This window comes from Kogia breviceps, chromosome 12, assembly GCF_026419965.1.
Source record: "Kogia breviceps isolate mKogBre1 chromosome 12, mKogBre1 haplotype 1, whole genome shotgun sequence".
In the NCBI taxonomy this organism is placed as follows: Eukaryota; Metazoa; Chordata; class Mammalia; order Artiodactyla; family Physeteridae; genus Kogia; species Kogia breviceps.
Window position 1 is genome coordinate 89,403,244 of NC_081321.1, and position 15,567 is coordinate 89,418,810.

At 46.6% G+C, this 15,567-nt stretch overlaps 2 protein-coding genes across 3 annotated transcripts in view; one reads left to right on the forward strand and one right to left on the reverse strand.

The window, feature by feature from the left end:
* The window catches only part of TIMP3 (TIMP metallopeptidase inhibitor 3), a 78,753-nt gene extending 66,871 nt beyond the window's left edge, over window positions 1-11,882 (forward strand). The window contains exon 3 of the mRNA XM_067010061.1: window positions 11,585-11,882. Within this exon, the coding sequence (XP_066866162.1) occupies window positions 11,585-11,611 (27 nt within the window). The 3' untranslated portion in view covers window positions 11,612-11,882. The remainder of the gene's footprint in view (window positions 1-11,584) is intronic.
* Window positions 1-15,567, reverse strand: part of SYN3 (synapsin III) — a 443,491-nt gene that overhangs the window by 299,605 nt on the left and 128,319 nt on the right. The gene's annotated exons all lie outside the window — the stretch shown is intronic.

The window sequence follows — 15,567 nt, forward strand, 5'->3', positions numbered from 1 at the left end:
AAAGAACAAAAGAAAAAGTGAGTGAGTGAAATAACAGAGGCATGTATGAAACACTAAGGTGGCCCTCTGTTTGGGGTGGGTATGGACGAGTGTGTGCTGGCTGGGTCATGGAAGAAAAGCAGGGGTTTGTCAGGTGGACAGGGTTTTAAAGGTTTCCAGGTAGAGGGAATGGCACGGCGACTGCATGAACGAATCCCTGAAGTGGGGGATGTAATGGACTGTGCTGGCTTTGTTTTATCTTCTCAGTAGTCTTCTTTTTGGAGGGAAACAGACTCCGTGATAAAATCCAACCAGAGAACCACATTTCCCTGGGCATTAACTGGTCTAAGGATTGTGTTGCTGATGTAAAATGGGCCCGTCGTAATTCTATTCTGAGGGGCCAGCTAAGCTGGAGTGATGTCACGTGGGGCTGATGAACACCGTTTTCCTGCTCCATGAAGGGATCCCACCTGTACCAGAAGTGCCACTAGGAACACCACAAGGAGGGAGACAAAAGCCTGTCTGCTGACACCAGAGCCATCTTTATCTTCTGAGTTATGTGAGCTATTAAGTTTCTCTTTTGCCTACACTAGTTTGAATTGGTTCCGGCGTTTCCCATCATTATTGCTCTGGCTGATACTGGGAAGAAGGGGCAAAGTTTGCAATTGGTTGCACGGCTGGAATATGAGGTCTGATGAGGTGGTGGCAAGAGACGAGGCTAGGTAGAAATTCCCAACAACTCTCATGACGCCCTCCTGCTCTTCCGTCTCCACAGACCCACTGGGCCCACACCCTGTGTCTGTCACGCCTGAGCAAGAAGACCTCCTTCAGTCCCAAACAAGCTGGCACATCCTGGCTGGAGGCTGTACTTGGGTTTTCCTGTTATTTAGACTTAATATGAGCTATATTATTTGGGTTTCTGATCCCAGGTCTTTCTCAGAAGTGGCAGTGGACACTGGAGAGGAAATCAAAGACAACATATAATTAAATGGTAGAGTTGGGACAGGTGACGCATTACTCAGAGATTATTAGGTGCTCCAGGCAGCGTCAAGACGTAGGGGGCCAAAGGCTGAGTGACTTTTAACCACTGGAGAAGTGTAATAATTCCCTCAATATGCAGCCTGCGGTGGCAAGAATAGATTTTTGGCTGGGCTTTGCCTGGGACCTAAGTTAATAAGCAGAAGCCTCATTATTCTCAGCCACTTGACTGCTATTTTGTAACAGTCCCCTGTTCCCAGGGAGAACCAGGCTGACTAAGGGTGGCAATGTTGCTAATTTTGGTCACATGTTTACCCATCACACTCAGACCTAACCCCAGCCACGCCTGGGAAGGCTCTGGACTTCCTGACATCTGAGTCCAGCAGCAGAGACTTCGGGTGTCCTTGTAACTTCTCCACATTTCTCACAATCCTTCCCCATTCCCCTCCCCCTCTGAAAATTCAACCTCAGGTACCAAATCTGTGGGAAGGAGACCAAGAGAACTGAGCAAGCCAGCAAAAACAGGTGTCCTGAGGAAAAGAGGAGGGGGAATGGCCACACTTCTGAAGGCTTAGGGGCCATAACCTCCAGCAAGGACAGAACAGAGGAGATGTGCACACCTGGCAGATGGAGGGCTCTGAGTGGGCGACGTGGAAGGACTTTGGGAATTAGCGATGCTTCCCGCCAGTCTGAGGACTGCAACAAATTAGTCCAGGCCAAAAAGAAAGTAGGTGGCAGCCAACCAGGAATCTGGCAAAAAGCAGACAACAGGATGCTGCAGTGAGGTCTGTGGGGCCCGCACAGCAGCTGCCAGCTGCATGGCGTGATGACGGTGGGGAAGGGGCCCAGCAGGGTTTATGAACAGCCAGGCTCTCTGATGAATCCTGGAGCTCTCTTTGTAAACTACTAGGAGGTTAATAAAACACAGACACGAGTTGCTGGAGGAAGTAGGCTTCCTCGTCTCCCTTCTCGGCCTCAGAATCTCCGTCTCTTTACCCTAGTCTCTTCCTTCCCTTTCATTTCAGAGAAGGAGTCCTTGCTGCTCCATCCTCCTCCTCCTCCATCACCCTGGGGATCCCACATGTTATGGGTTGAATTGTATCCCCCCCCAAAAGATACACTGAAGTCCTGAGCCCCATTACCTGTGTGTGTGTGACCTTAATTGGAAATAGGTGTTTGCAGATTTAATCTTTATAAGAAGAGGTAAATCTGGACACAGACAGAGAGAGGAAGAGGAAAATGCCATGTGATGAAGGAGCCAAAGGTTGGAGTGATGTGTCTACACACCAAGGAACATCAGGGAGTGCTGGCAACCAATAGAAGCCAGGAAGAGACAGGGATGGATCCTCACCTAGATCCTTGAGAGGGAGCACGGCCCTGCTGACACCTTGATCTCAGACTTCCAGCCTCCAGAACCGTGAGAGAATACATTTCTGTTGTGTAAGTCACCCAGCCTCTGGTACTTAGCTACTACAGCAGCCTCAGGAAACGAATACTCTGCACACCCACAATATTTCCTCTTTCTAGCAGCTTCCTGGCTTTCTTTGTTCTTGTGTGTATCCATTCACAGCCCCCTCCCCACTTCCCAAAACAACAACCCCGACTCCAACAATAAGAAAACCTACGCTTCAAGGTTGAAAATGAATGACAGTAATGTTCATATTTACGTAAAAGAGTTAACTAATCAACCAAAAGAATAATGCATGGAGATTTGTTTGGAAGGATGTTCCCCACAAATGCTAAGCTGGCTATCTCTGTAGGGTGGGATGGAAAATGGGGATTTTTACATTCTTCTTCAGACTTTTTGGTACCATCTGCATTTTTTAAAAAAGAAAGCACAAAGCATTTTTACAACTAGGAAAAAACAATGAGGTTTATCTTCATTTTGGAAAAAAGCGATAAATCTAACAATGATGTAACATCATGGAAAATGCTAATGGGACAATTTCATGTGATATAAAACAATAGAAAAGAAAATCTGTGTAATGACTAAAGCACTGTTAAAATGATAGGCCTGGAAGGGGAGCAGGGACATTGTTAATTTGTTAAGGTGGCGAGGCTGCAGGTGATTTCTTTCGTTTTGAAAATTTCCTTTTTTGTTATCATGTGGTTTGGAGAATAACCAGAACTTTTGATTGGCATAAATAAATAACTGAATGTAAAACAACCCCCTTCACTTGGCCTGGCAGCCATAACTAGCCATTCCCCCACTTCCTCCAGTTGCTACTGTCTGTGCCTGCTAGCCCCAGTTCCCACATACCCATCTCCATCACCCTCTGCATCTGGCTGCCATTCCCCTTTTCCACCCTAGTGAAATCACACTGAGATCATTTCTAAAAGCCAAACTCTAGGATCAAATGGACTCTGCTATGCCCTCAATTTCCTTGATTTCTAATAACAGCTAACGTACAATGAGCCTCTATTTGAAGCCCTCCGCATATCTTCAATCATTTAAGCAGCTGTTATTTTCATCCCCATTTTCCAGACAAGGAAACTGAGGCACAGAGTGGTTAAGGAACTTGCCGAGGTTACACAGCTGTTGGTGGAACCACGAGTCAAACCTGGAAGCTGCTGGCTCTAGAGAAGGGTTTCTCACTCTCTGCACTATTGACCTTTGGACCTGGATAATTCTTCCTTGTGGGGGCTGTCCTGTGCCTTGTAGGGTGAGGCACACCCCTGGCCTCCACCCAACAGATGCAGTAGCACCTCCATGCCCAGCTGTGACAACTAAAAACGTCTCTAGACATTGCCAAGAGTCCTCTGGGGGGCAAATTCACCCTGGTCCTCGTGGCCTCTGTAGCATGATCTTCATTGTCCCTGCCCTGAAGACGCTCTACCCTTGCTTCCCAGCTGCTTCCTCCCGGCTCCTCACTGTGTCTTCTCCCCTCCTATGGCTCTTCTCGAAGGCCCAGTGTTGGTTCCCTGCCCCATGAAATCGCCTCCATTCAGTGGGTTCACCCACCTTGTCCTCACAGGCAATAGTGGAACAGAGCACTTCCTCTGCACCAGGAGTCATTTTTAGGCTTTTAATTACGTTATCTTTAATCCTCACAATGACCCTATAGGAGGGAGATTATCAACAGCCTTATTTTTCAAGAAACTAAGGCACCAATAATCCATAAAAATATCGAATCGCTATGTTGTATACCTAAAACTAATATAATATTGTAAGTCAACTATACTTCAATTAAAAATGAATAAATAAAAATAAAAGTAAAGTAAATAAATAAATAATAACTTTTAAAAAGAGGGCTTCCCTGGTGGCGCAGTGGTTGAGAGTCCGCCTGCCGATGCAGGGGACACGGGTTCGTGTCCCGGTCCGGGAAGATCCCACATGCCGCAGAGCGGCTGGGCCCGTGGGCCATGGCCGCTGGGCCCGCGCGTCCGGAGCCTGTGCTCCGCAACGGGAGAGGCCACAACAGTGAGAGGCCCGTGTATCACACACACAAAAAAAAAAAACAAAAAAAAAGAAACTAAGGCACCGAGAGATTAAGCATAACAAGAACAAGGTCCACATGAGACCTGAGTGCTTCAAAGCTGAAGTACATAGCCAGTGTGCTACCAGCACCAACCTTATCACCTCAGATTCACTGTGCCTGGACCCTAAGTCATCAGCCTCCCCCAGTGTGGATCTCCTGACTTCTGTTAAGGCACCTCCCATGGCCCCAGGAACACAGGATCTGTCACCGTGAAGTCATCTGCGATTCTTCTCTCTGACCCCCTATGTAGGAAGCCTACTCCCCACTCCAGAAGTGTATAGGGTCCCCCACACTCCCACTCCACTCTCACTCTGGTTCTCCCTCTCATTGCCTCATGCCCAGGACATCTCAACACACCCTTAGCTCCTAACCCCTGGTCACAAATCCCTCCTCTTCCTCCTCTGAAGCGCAGAATCCAGACTGCTGAGTGCTGAGTGTGACGTGACCCCCCTGCCTCTGCCCCGGGATTCCCAAGCTAAATGCCAACAGGGCCCCAGCAGGTAACATCAGGCTAGGGGAGCGGGCCAGTCTTTTCTAGCAGTGTCCTTGGTGGTCTTATTCTAACACATACTCTCTTTGTTTCCAAATTAAACACGGGAATATTCTTCATTTCCACAATGTTCTCTCCAACCTTTTTTAGGATCAGGCACGTCCCCTACTCTATCTTTCATTTTCCCACTGTTGATAATGACTTGAGCGCTAGAAACATTTCGTCTTCCTGTAGGAGAGCACAGCCTCTATGACAGACAGCGGCTAACGCAGGCCTCTGTGGAGAGCTGGGAGAAGTGGGGACTGGTGAAATGGAAAACAGCCTAAGCTCTAGACGTTATGGCCTCCTAGGAACGAGGTCCCAGGTGGCCCTAATGCCTTTCTAAAGAAGCCCAAATCTGGATATTTATAAGAAATTCTCAGTTACTTAAATGCTGATGGCTCATTCAAAAATTTCTAAAAAACACCATGCACCAAAAATAAATAAAGCAGGATGGCTATGGAAAAAATTCCAATGAAACTCAAGGCTGCACCTATAGGGGGCAATTGTGACCAACTCCAGCATATGGTGGCCACATGGAAATACTTGGGCCAGTCTTACCAAATCGTCTGATTTTCAAATGAAGCCAGAAACCTGCCTTTTATATGAAATCTTTTTGTGTGAAATCTCTCCTTTTAAAAAAATATGGGACCACGTTGTGTGTGCAAACCAAACTTATCTGGACGGGGGGATGTGGCCTGAAAGCGGGCAGAGCATGTTCTCCGGCTTAGCGGGGTGAGGTTGCTCTCCCGCCGCCACCCTCCCCTACACCCCACTCCTGCGCTAACCTTGAAATCCTGCTTCCCTCCTGCCGCTCTGCGGTTCAAACTCCTCCCGCAGCCTCACTGCCTACAGGCGGGAGTTCATACTCCTTCCCCGGGAGCTCAGTGCTCCCCAGAAAGTGGCTGGGCCCCCTCTTAGCTCCGATACCTCTGTGCTCCTAGGACGGCCTTCCGCCCAGCTCCGTGGTCCTGCTGACCCCACGCTCATCTTCCGTCCATTCACACTGCATTCCGTCCACACCACTCCCCATGCTGAGGAAACTGCCCTTCAAAAGTTCCAACTCAAATCCCACTTCCTCACAATTTCTTCCCATCCTCCATCCCTGTCACCTTCAGGGTATCTGGCTCATGTGGAAATTCCTCACACAGCATCTCCTGACAGCTCACGAGTTGTGGTCTCCTAGTTAACTTTTCACCTGTCCAAGGGTGCCTCCATCTGGGGTCAGGGTTCTTGCCTTGCCTCTCAAGTCTCCTCTCCACGTTGCCCAGAGACATTTTCGTAGGACACACACCTGAGCGTGTTGCTCTCCTGGTTTTGGAGGCTGCCCACTGTGTACAGATTGAAGCCCAATTGCTATAGCATGACACAGAGAATCCTGAGTCTGGTTTGATTTTAAAAGGTCTAATTCTCCAGTTCCACTGTGGTCATCTACGGTCGAATAGATGATATGCATCCTATACTTCAGCCACACAGGACTGCAGCTATACCCAGAAGCCACGATCTGTCTCACTTTTGTAACTCTATACATACTTGGGGAAAATGAAAAGGACAGCAGACTATTCAGAGAGAGCACTGTGGAAATTACGAATACCCCTAGGTATCTAATATGGTGAAAAGTGAGCCCGGGAGTGCTCCTGGCTCATCTACCTGATCTTACTGGTCTTTCAAAGCTCACTCTTAATCAGTCTTTCCCTGTAGAATGGGCTGGTGTTATTTACTTCCTGGGATAAAAGTTAACCAACACACACACACATGCACGCACACACACACACACACACACACACACACACACACACACACACACACACTTTGAAAACAGTGAAGGTCTCTGAACAACCAGGGGCTCTTGCATATCTGTGTATACCACGCCCCTGACTGCCTGGCAGGTGTCCAGTACTAGTAGGTGCTCAGGACATGCATGTGGAAATAGAGTGTGCTCTGACTTCCCTTCCCAGGGTCCTGGCCCATCTAAAGTCAGCAGCACTTCAACAACTAGCAGGGATGAAGGATCCCAAGACAGCAAAAGAGCATGAGGAACGGTGGGCAAAGCATGGCATAGTCTAGTCCCAGGTCTGCCCCTGACTTGCCGTGGGTCTCTGACACTGCAGCTTCTCCTCTCTGGGCCTCAGTTTTCTCACTGGTAAAAGGACAGTTGGGCTAAGTAACCTCCAAGGGCCCTTCCTAGGATAACTGCTTCCAGTTGCAACCTCTCTGTCGTATCTGTCCGAGTTCCCTTGTGACATTCTGTCATGTAGCAGTAGTTTGTAAGAATCACAATCACTGACTATTGGGTACTTGCTGAGTGCCAGGCACCCACAAGGGGCTTTTCAAGCCTTATCTTACTGAATCCTCACATAAAGCCCCTGTGAAGTGGGTCCTTGTCTTGGGTTGAGTCCCCTAAAAGAGGTGCCCAAAACAGGCTTCCAAAGCCTATGTTTCATGGAGGGAGGGTGTGCTCTTGAGGAAAAGCTATAAGAGAAGCAGGACAGGAAGGTGAAGGGGCTGAGGATGGATGTAGCTGTGGGTAAGCTCTAGCTTTGGCTTGATCTATAGAAATTTCTGGAGCATAAATAGTCCCATGGAGTTGTCCCATCTTGAGGAAAGAGAACTGGGCTTTTGTGTCCCCAATATCAGTCAGTTACCAGCTCCCCTGATGGGAGGGGGAACGGTGGCCCAAGGAGATAGCCTTTCGGCTGTCTCAGGGATGCTGTTACCATAAGCCAAAGGCTCTGGAGAAGGCCAGAGGTATAGCCATCACCACAGCACTCACAGTGTTGCGGATGGCTGCACTGGCTGGCAAAGGGGGCCTGAGCGGAGAACCACAGCATCTATACAACACTATTATTAGCCCATTTGGCAAATGGGAAAAACCGAGACCAGGAGTGGTTAAACATGCTCTCTGGGTCGCAGAACTATGAAATACAGAGCTCTGTACCATTAAGTACAAATCACATCTCCCATAAGCAGTCCCCACCCTTGTGGAGCAGGACTCATGGGCCTCTGTTTTCCCAGCACCCAGAATAGTTACTGCATCCAAAGGGTGCTGAGGTATACCTGGAATGGCTGGGTTTGTGAGGTGCAGCTCGCCATGGCTGTGGGGTCTCAGGGTGCCATGTGTCTGTGAGGCAGGGAGGTTAGCCCTCACCCCACGCAGGGGCTAGGGGAGCGTCCTGCTCTCTGACAGCTGCCTGGGCTCCAAGCCCTGTCAGCAGCCTGCTCCACGCTGCGGTGGGCCTCCTGCCAGGCTGCCCCCGCCGCTGCGGGGAAGGGGAACATTATTCATCAGGGAGATAAGGCAGCTGATGAGAGACGGGCCTCAGAGCAGCTGTTCCTCGGCAGTGGCTGGAGCGGATGCTGGAGAAGCGGAGGGGAGGGGAGGATGGGGGAAAGCCCATTTGGGGATAAAAAATGATGGTACTGCTGGGGGGTGACGGGAGAGCACATTTCCAACTGAGACTGGGTGCTAGTATACACTTATACCCAAGGCCTTTCCCACAAGTATCTGTGCCTGACGAACCACACATGTGCCTCTGTCAGATTAACTATTGAACAAATCAGGGGGTTCTCTCATGAGCTCACTCAGCAAGAAGTATCCACCTGGAGGGGTGCAGAGTTCCCAGAAAGACCTCTTCCCCAAGCTTACTGTCCACTGAAATAGACTTGGGGCTGAGGGAGGCTGAATGCTCCTGGCTGGGCTACAGCCCTAAATCCTCATTTCCTGCCTCCAGGGCACTCGGGCAGCAATGATTCAGGGGCCCTAAGCCCCCTTCCTGCAGCTCCCCTGGGACTCTCCTCTCAAAGCTGGCCCCTGCAGGGTGGAATTCTCCCGACTGAGGAGCAAGTGTGGGTGAGGTTTCTGCATCTCTTTTTGTTTGTTGGTTTATTTTTTGAAAGGAGCCATTAAAAGGGACCCCAAGCGTTTCCTGGGAGAGAGGAGAGAGTTGGGCGGATCCTCTGCGGTGGGAAACGGGCTCCTGAGGGTCTCCGCTGATGCACCAGGACACCCCTCCCACCTCCTCCCCTGAGCGGCTGTCACCTTCCTTTCTGACCACACTGGAGGGCTTCCTCAGAAGTCAGGCTCTCCCCTGCCCCATGTCCTGCAGTGCACCTTCCCACCCTGGCCTCCTGGCTAACTTTTCTTTTTCTTTAGCAGGCAGAAAAGGGAGGTGTGCATACAGGGGTCTTTAAGAGCATCTGTGATATTATACTTTTCTTTATAAACTAATCTAAACCAAATGCTGCAGAATGTTGATTTGACAAGCAGGGTCATGAGCACACGGATAACAACAGGTAGTGTTTATTAAGCACGTGGTGCGTGCGAGGAAATTTTGCCTTTTAAAGAGCTTTACCTTAACTAATCCCGACAATTACCTTTAGAGGCAGGTGTTCTTCTTAAAAAACTTCTAATTTGATATTGGAGTATAGCCAATGAACAATGTTGTGATAGTTTCAGATGCACGCAAACGGACGACTCAGCCATACATTTACGTGTACCCATTCTTCCCCAGACTCTCCTCCCATCCAGGCTGCCACATAACATTGAGCAGAGTTCCCTGTGCTCTACAGTACATCCTTATTAGTTACCCATTTTACATAGAGCAGTGTGTAAGTTGTTTTTTTTTAAAAAATAAGACAGAGGCACAGAGAAGTTAAGTCACCTCTCCAACGTCCCACTGCAGAGCCAGGCAGCCTGGCCGCTCACCACCTCAGTGGATGGGTGTTTGTTATACTATTCTCTGAACTGCTCCTGTGCTTGAAACAGTTTAGAACTGTTTTCTTTAAAGATCTGAAGTAAGTATGGCAAAATGTTAATATTTGTTAAATTAGTGTGTTCAGCTCTGCTTAAACTTATTCCAAACTTTAAAAAATATTTAGGAATATTTCAAAAGAAAAAGAAAAAAAGCCTCAGTGTTGTTCCTTCTGGAGCCCCCTCCTCACCCCCTCCTCACAGCTCTCACCTTTCTGTGCTACTCTCCATTCTGACTCTTATCACATCACATCCTAGCTGTTGATCTACTTCTCATTTCTCCTTCTAGGCTGTGAACTACACCAGGGATGATGCTGGATTTATATCTGCGTTTCCAGGGCCTGGCCTATTGCAAGGAATCTAGATGCTCAAAAAAATCATTAAACTAATGAAGCTACTCTGGGGGCTCCCACGGGTGAGGACTGAAGTGCTGATGGAAGAGAGGCTGCAGGGGGTGGAGGGACAACTGTGGGCCCTGCTGTCCCCGCTGGAGACATATGGCAACAATTTTAGGATGATCACCCAGTCAGGGTTTCCAGCATAAATGCTTCCAGCTGCACCTTCCACTGTGCACAGGAACTTCTTAAGACAGGATTTTGGCTGCTTCCAGCTCAGCTCACAGGCCTAATCTGAGAAGTGGAGGGCAGCTTTCAAGGAAGTCATCTCGGTTTTACCCATTGTGTTTCCACCTGTGACCCTTTGCTGGTTTGATGGTTGTCAGGTGAACCCTCTGCAATGTGGCTTTTTTACTCTAGCTTAGGGATTCTCAATCTTGGCTGCACCCTGAATCACCTGGGGAGCTCTCAAAACTATTCACACCAACTCCTTCCCCTCTTCTCTCACCCCTAGATATTTTGATATGATTGGCCTCAGGCTGGGGATTTTTAGAAGCTCTCCAGGTAACTGTAACAGGACAGCCAAGGCTGAGAATTCCTATTAGGTGCTCTTTGCTAAAAAGACAGCTGCCACCAGGTGAACTCCGATGACTTCTTCATCAAGAGACATTACTGAACATCTATTATGTGAAAGGCATTGAGGAAGGAAGGAGTTTGAGATCTCTGGCCCATGGAGCAGCTGTGTCGAGGAGAGGAATTACTGAGCTGGTTTCAGCATTCACAGATTGCACAGCCAGCCTGGGAATGGTAGGGTGCTGGTACCCCCTAAGCCCAGGTAGGACATCACTGATTGATCACAGGATAATTTCCTGCTGAGTCCATAGTGGTGGTCAATAAATACCTGTTGGACAAGAAAGCAAGGTGGGAACTACATATATAATACTTAGGTAGCTTCCCTCAAGGTTCAGCTGGCATGGAATTACTATTTCCTTGCTGGGTGGGACTTCACATATACTCACACCAGCTAAGGAACACATCAACACGTAAAACTAGGTCTGGCTGAAACTGGGCAACATTTCTAAGAATGTAAGTATACTTCTAACAGATGTCTAACATTGCTGATACATGGACTACTCTTTGGGGACCACTGGTTAAGGCCCACACTGGCTAAGCACACATAACTCATTTAATCCTTTCAATAACCCCAGAAGTCAATTAGTAGATTGTTTAGGACATGGACTTTGGCCCAAGGCCCTGGTTCTACCATTTAACAGCTGTATGATCCTGGAATACTATTTCAAACTCCTGTGCCTCCGTTTGCCCATCTATAAAAAAAGAGGATAACAATGACATGCACCTCATAGTGCTATTAGGACTGAATCTCTGCCAATCCAGATAAAGAGTTGAGGCCAGTATCTGGCACACAGCAAGCCCGGATAAATGTTAGTTATGCTAGCTAAATACTGATGCTGGTAGAGTTTATTTGTGAGACATGCCAGAGTTTCCATGTATATATATTTTTAAATTTCTTTAGGGACTTCTCTGGTGGTGCAGTGGTTAAGAATCCATCTGCCAATGCAGGAGATGCAGGTTCGAGCCCTGGTCCAGGAAGATCCCACATGCCGTGAAGCAACTAAGCCATGCGCAACAACTACTGAGCCTGCGCACTAGAGCCCACGAGCCGCAACTACTGAAGCCCACGCCTCTAGAGCCCGTGCTCTGCAACAAGAGAAGTCACTGCAATGAGAAGCCCAAGTGCCACAATGAAGAGTAGCCCCTGCTCGCCACAACTAGAGAAAGCCCACACGCCGTAACAAAGACCCAATGCAGCCAAAAATAAATTAATTAACTAAAAAAGTTTTCTTTAATATCTTGAAAATAGATCATCTCACATATATGAGACTATACACAGCAGCCCTGCTGCAAACCCCCCCAATCCTTGATGCTTTTGCCCCAATACACTGATCTTGTGAGCCGTTTTCATGTTGCTGGTCCACCACCACACCACATAGCTTCTCAGAGCCCCACCATCCCTTACTGTCCTCAGTGGGGCTATCTATGGTGAAAGTTCTGTTTAGGGTCTTGCATCCACCTACCAAATTCCTTTCCTGTACCACAACAGTCCTGGCAACGAACTTCAGATGTTTTTCCATGACCACATACTTCAAAGTCTTCTGTATACTGTTCTAACTCATGTTCTTCTACTTAGCATACCTTGAAAATCACTTCATTTCAGTACAAATGGAGATGCTTCTTTATTTTTAATTGTGTCTCATTATATGGCTCTACCCTAATTTACCCAACCAATTCCCTACAGATCGACAGTTTTTCTTCTAATCTTCAGCTATTCACAAGCATTTCTAAGAATGAAACTAATCTTAGCATTCACACAATGCATAACATCAATTGCCTGCCAATTGGTGAATGGCAATTTTGAATGTATTGTAGTACATACACTTGCTTATAAGAATTTTATGCACCATGGAATTGGGGGCAAAAAATGTATTTGACAGTATCTGCTTATACCTTCTGTATGCAAGATGGTTTTGGCTGCAAATAACAGTGATGACTAAAGCAATAAAGAAAATGTATTACATTACTGAGCTGGGCAGTCACAGGGGTGAGTGAATCAGAGGCTCAGCATCACCCTTAAGGACTTAAATGCTTTGTGTCCTTCTCACTCCTATTCTCAGGGATAGACTTTTGTCCTCACACTGTCTCTCATATCATCAGTGACTCATCGCAACTCCCAAGTTCCCACTCTCATACCTTTCAGAAAAAGCCCCTTCCTTCTTTAAAAAGAAGCTTGGTAGATCTTCCAGAATCCCCTGGCAGGTACCTCTCAGGCCTCACTGGTCAGAACTGCATCTCAGGCTCTTTCCTAAACACACCTCTCTCAGTGGGAACAGAGTGATCACAACTAGCTGAAACAAACCACGATTCATCCCCTGGCACTAGAAGGGGTCTATGTTTCCTTGAAGTATATGGCCAACATCTGGATAAACTCAGGATTTAGGAGGCAAGAAAGAAGGCAAGCAACCAACAGTATATGGCACACCTTCTGAAGCCTTCATCTTCAGATCATACATTGTTCTTTCAAAGAACTGGCTCATAGGATTATGTGTTTTAAGAGAAGAACATTGTTAAGCGTATTTACAATGACACATAGATAAATTTTAAAATGCAATTATAACTTTTAAAATCTGCTACAACGCTTTAACAAGGTCTGGCAGACCTAGTGGTACAAAGAACTCTTGACTTGAAATCAAAAAACACAAGATTGAGACTCTCTGTCACTTCTGCGAGACCTGGGGAATATTTCCTCAGCTTCCCAGGCTGCTGTTTTCTTCTTTGTGAAAGTGGCAGCAGAGGAAGACAGAATGCATTTGCAGTTAGACCTGGCTTAGAATCCTAGCTCCACCAGCTGTGTGGGTATGGGCAAGTTTTGGACCCCAGTTTTCCTCACAGGTAAAATGGTGATAAAAATGTGAAATTCAGAGTATATTTTTAAAAATACTTCAAAAAATATTTAAAGATATACTTCCTAGAAGTATGATTTGCACAAATAAAGTATGATTTGCAAAAATAAAATAAAAACAGTTTGATGAGCTCTGACAAATGTATAAACCCATATAACCATCACACAGGTCAAACCTCTAGGACCCCCAAAGTTGCCTTGTGCCCCGCCTACAGTCAACTCCCTGACCCATTCCCTTGGCCCTAGGCAACCACTGAGGCCAGTGACTATACATTACTTTGCCTGTCCTAGAATTTCATATAAATGGAATTATAATGTATGTAGTCTTTTGTACCTAGCTTCTTTTGCTCAACACAATGTCTTTGAGACTCATCTGTGTTGTGGAGGATGGACTAGGAAGTAATAACCCACCTGACCCCGACCGACCTCCCAGTGTTTATGCCCTTATCTAATCCCCTCCCCTGAGTGTGGGCAAGACCTGGGACTTGTTTCTAGAATATGTCAAAGGTAATGTGATGTCACTCTCACGATCATGTTACAAGTCTCTATCTTGCCAGCAGACGTGCTCTGTTTCTCCCTTGTTTGTTTTGAAGAAGCAAGCTGCCATGCTGTGAGAAGAACTATGGAAAGGTCCAGGTGACAAGAAACTTTGGGAAGCCTCAAGGAGTTGAGGGTGGCCTCTGACTGATAACTAGTAAGAAACCAGGGCCCTCGGTCTTACAGACACAAGGAAATGAATTCTACCTACAACTTGCATGAACTTGGAAGTGGTTCCACTGTCAGTCAAGCCTCCAGTTTAGAACCAAGCCCTGGCTGACATCTTGATTGCAGTCTTGCAGAAGATCTGGCTAAGCTGTGCCCAGACTTCTGACTGACAGAAACTGTGAGATAACAAATAAGTGTTATGTTATGTCAATAAGTTTGTGGTGGTTTATTACTCAGCATAGATAAATAATGCATAGCTCTCAGTAGTTTATTCCTTTTTATCACTGAGAAGCATTCCATTATGTGGATATACCACATTTTGTTTATCCACTCAACAGCTGATGGACATTTGGGTTGTCTCCAGTTTGGGGCTATTATGAATACAACTGCTATGAAAATTTGTACAAGTCATTCAGTAGACATGTTTTACTTCTCTTGAGAAAAGTGTAGTAGGAGAATAGTTGGATTAAGTGGTACATATATATTAATATTTAACTTTCTAAGAATCAGCCAAACTACTTCCAAAAGAGGTAGTACCATTTCACCCTCCCACTGGCAGTGTTTGAGAGTTCCTGTTGCTCCATATCCTTGCCAACAGTTTGCATTGTCAGTCTTTTTAAATTGACATCTCATATGGTTTTTATCTGCATTTTACTAATGATTAATGTGTGGCATTATTTCATGTGCTTATTGGCCATTTTTTGTACCCTTCTTTTGTCAAGTGCCTATTTAAATCTTAAGATACTGCCATCTCATAGGGTTGTTTTAAGAAAACAAAACATATATAACATTACTGGTATTTAATAGACACCAAATAAAAGAGAGTTATTATTATTTATATTATTTTTAAGAGAGGGAGTTCTATGTTTCTATAAAGAGCCCACAGAATATACTTTAAATAATATACCCTGAATCCTTCTCCTGAAGAAGGGGAGGAGGAGAAAGAGGGAGAAGTTAAATAACAGAGAAGATGGAGCAGGAATGCAAGAGCCCTCAGGATTTGAGCTGGAAGACTTCAGGGGCAGGAGGTGTTGCCTGGTTTAGGGATGATCAGGAGTTTTTCCTTAGAGATACTGAGGTTGGAAGGAAAGCTGACATCCAAGTGACTTCATTGCAGACCTTTAAACTAGGGAAAGTGCTAAGGGCCTCGCTCTCCCAGACCTGCCATCCAAAAGGGTGCCAAATACCTCTATTTAAAGCAGCAGAGATTTCAAGCATTTTGTTGCAATCTGAAGTCTATTAGTGCCTGTGTTAGTCCTGCAGTCACTGGGTGGGGGCTGGAGGACAGAGCTAAGCTTGTGTAAGGGGACACTGTAGGAAACTTAGAACAGCTC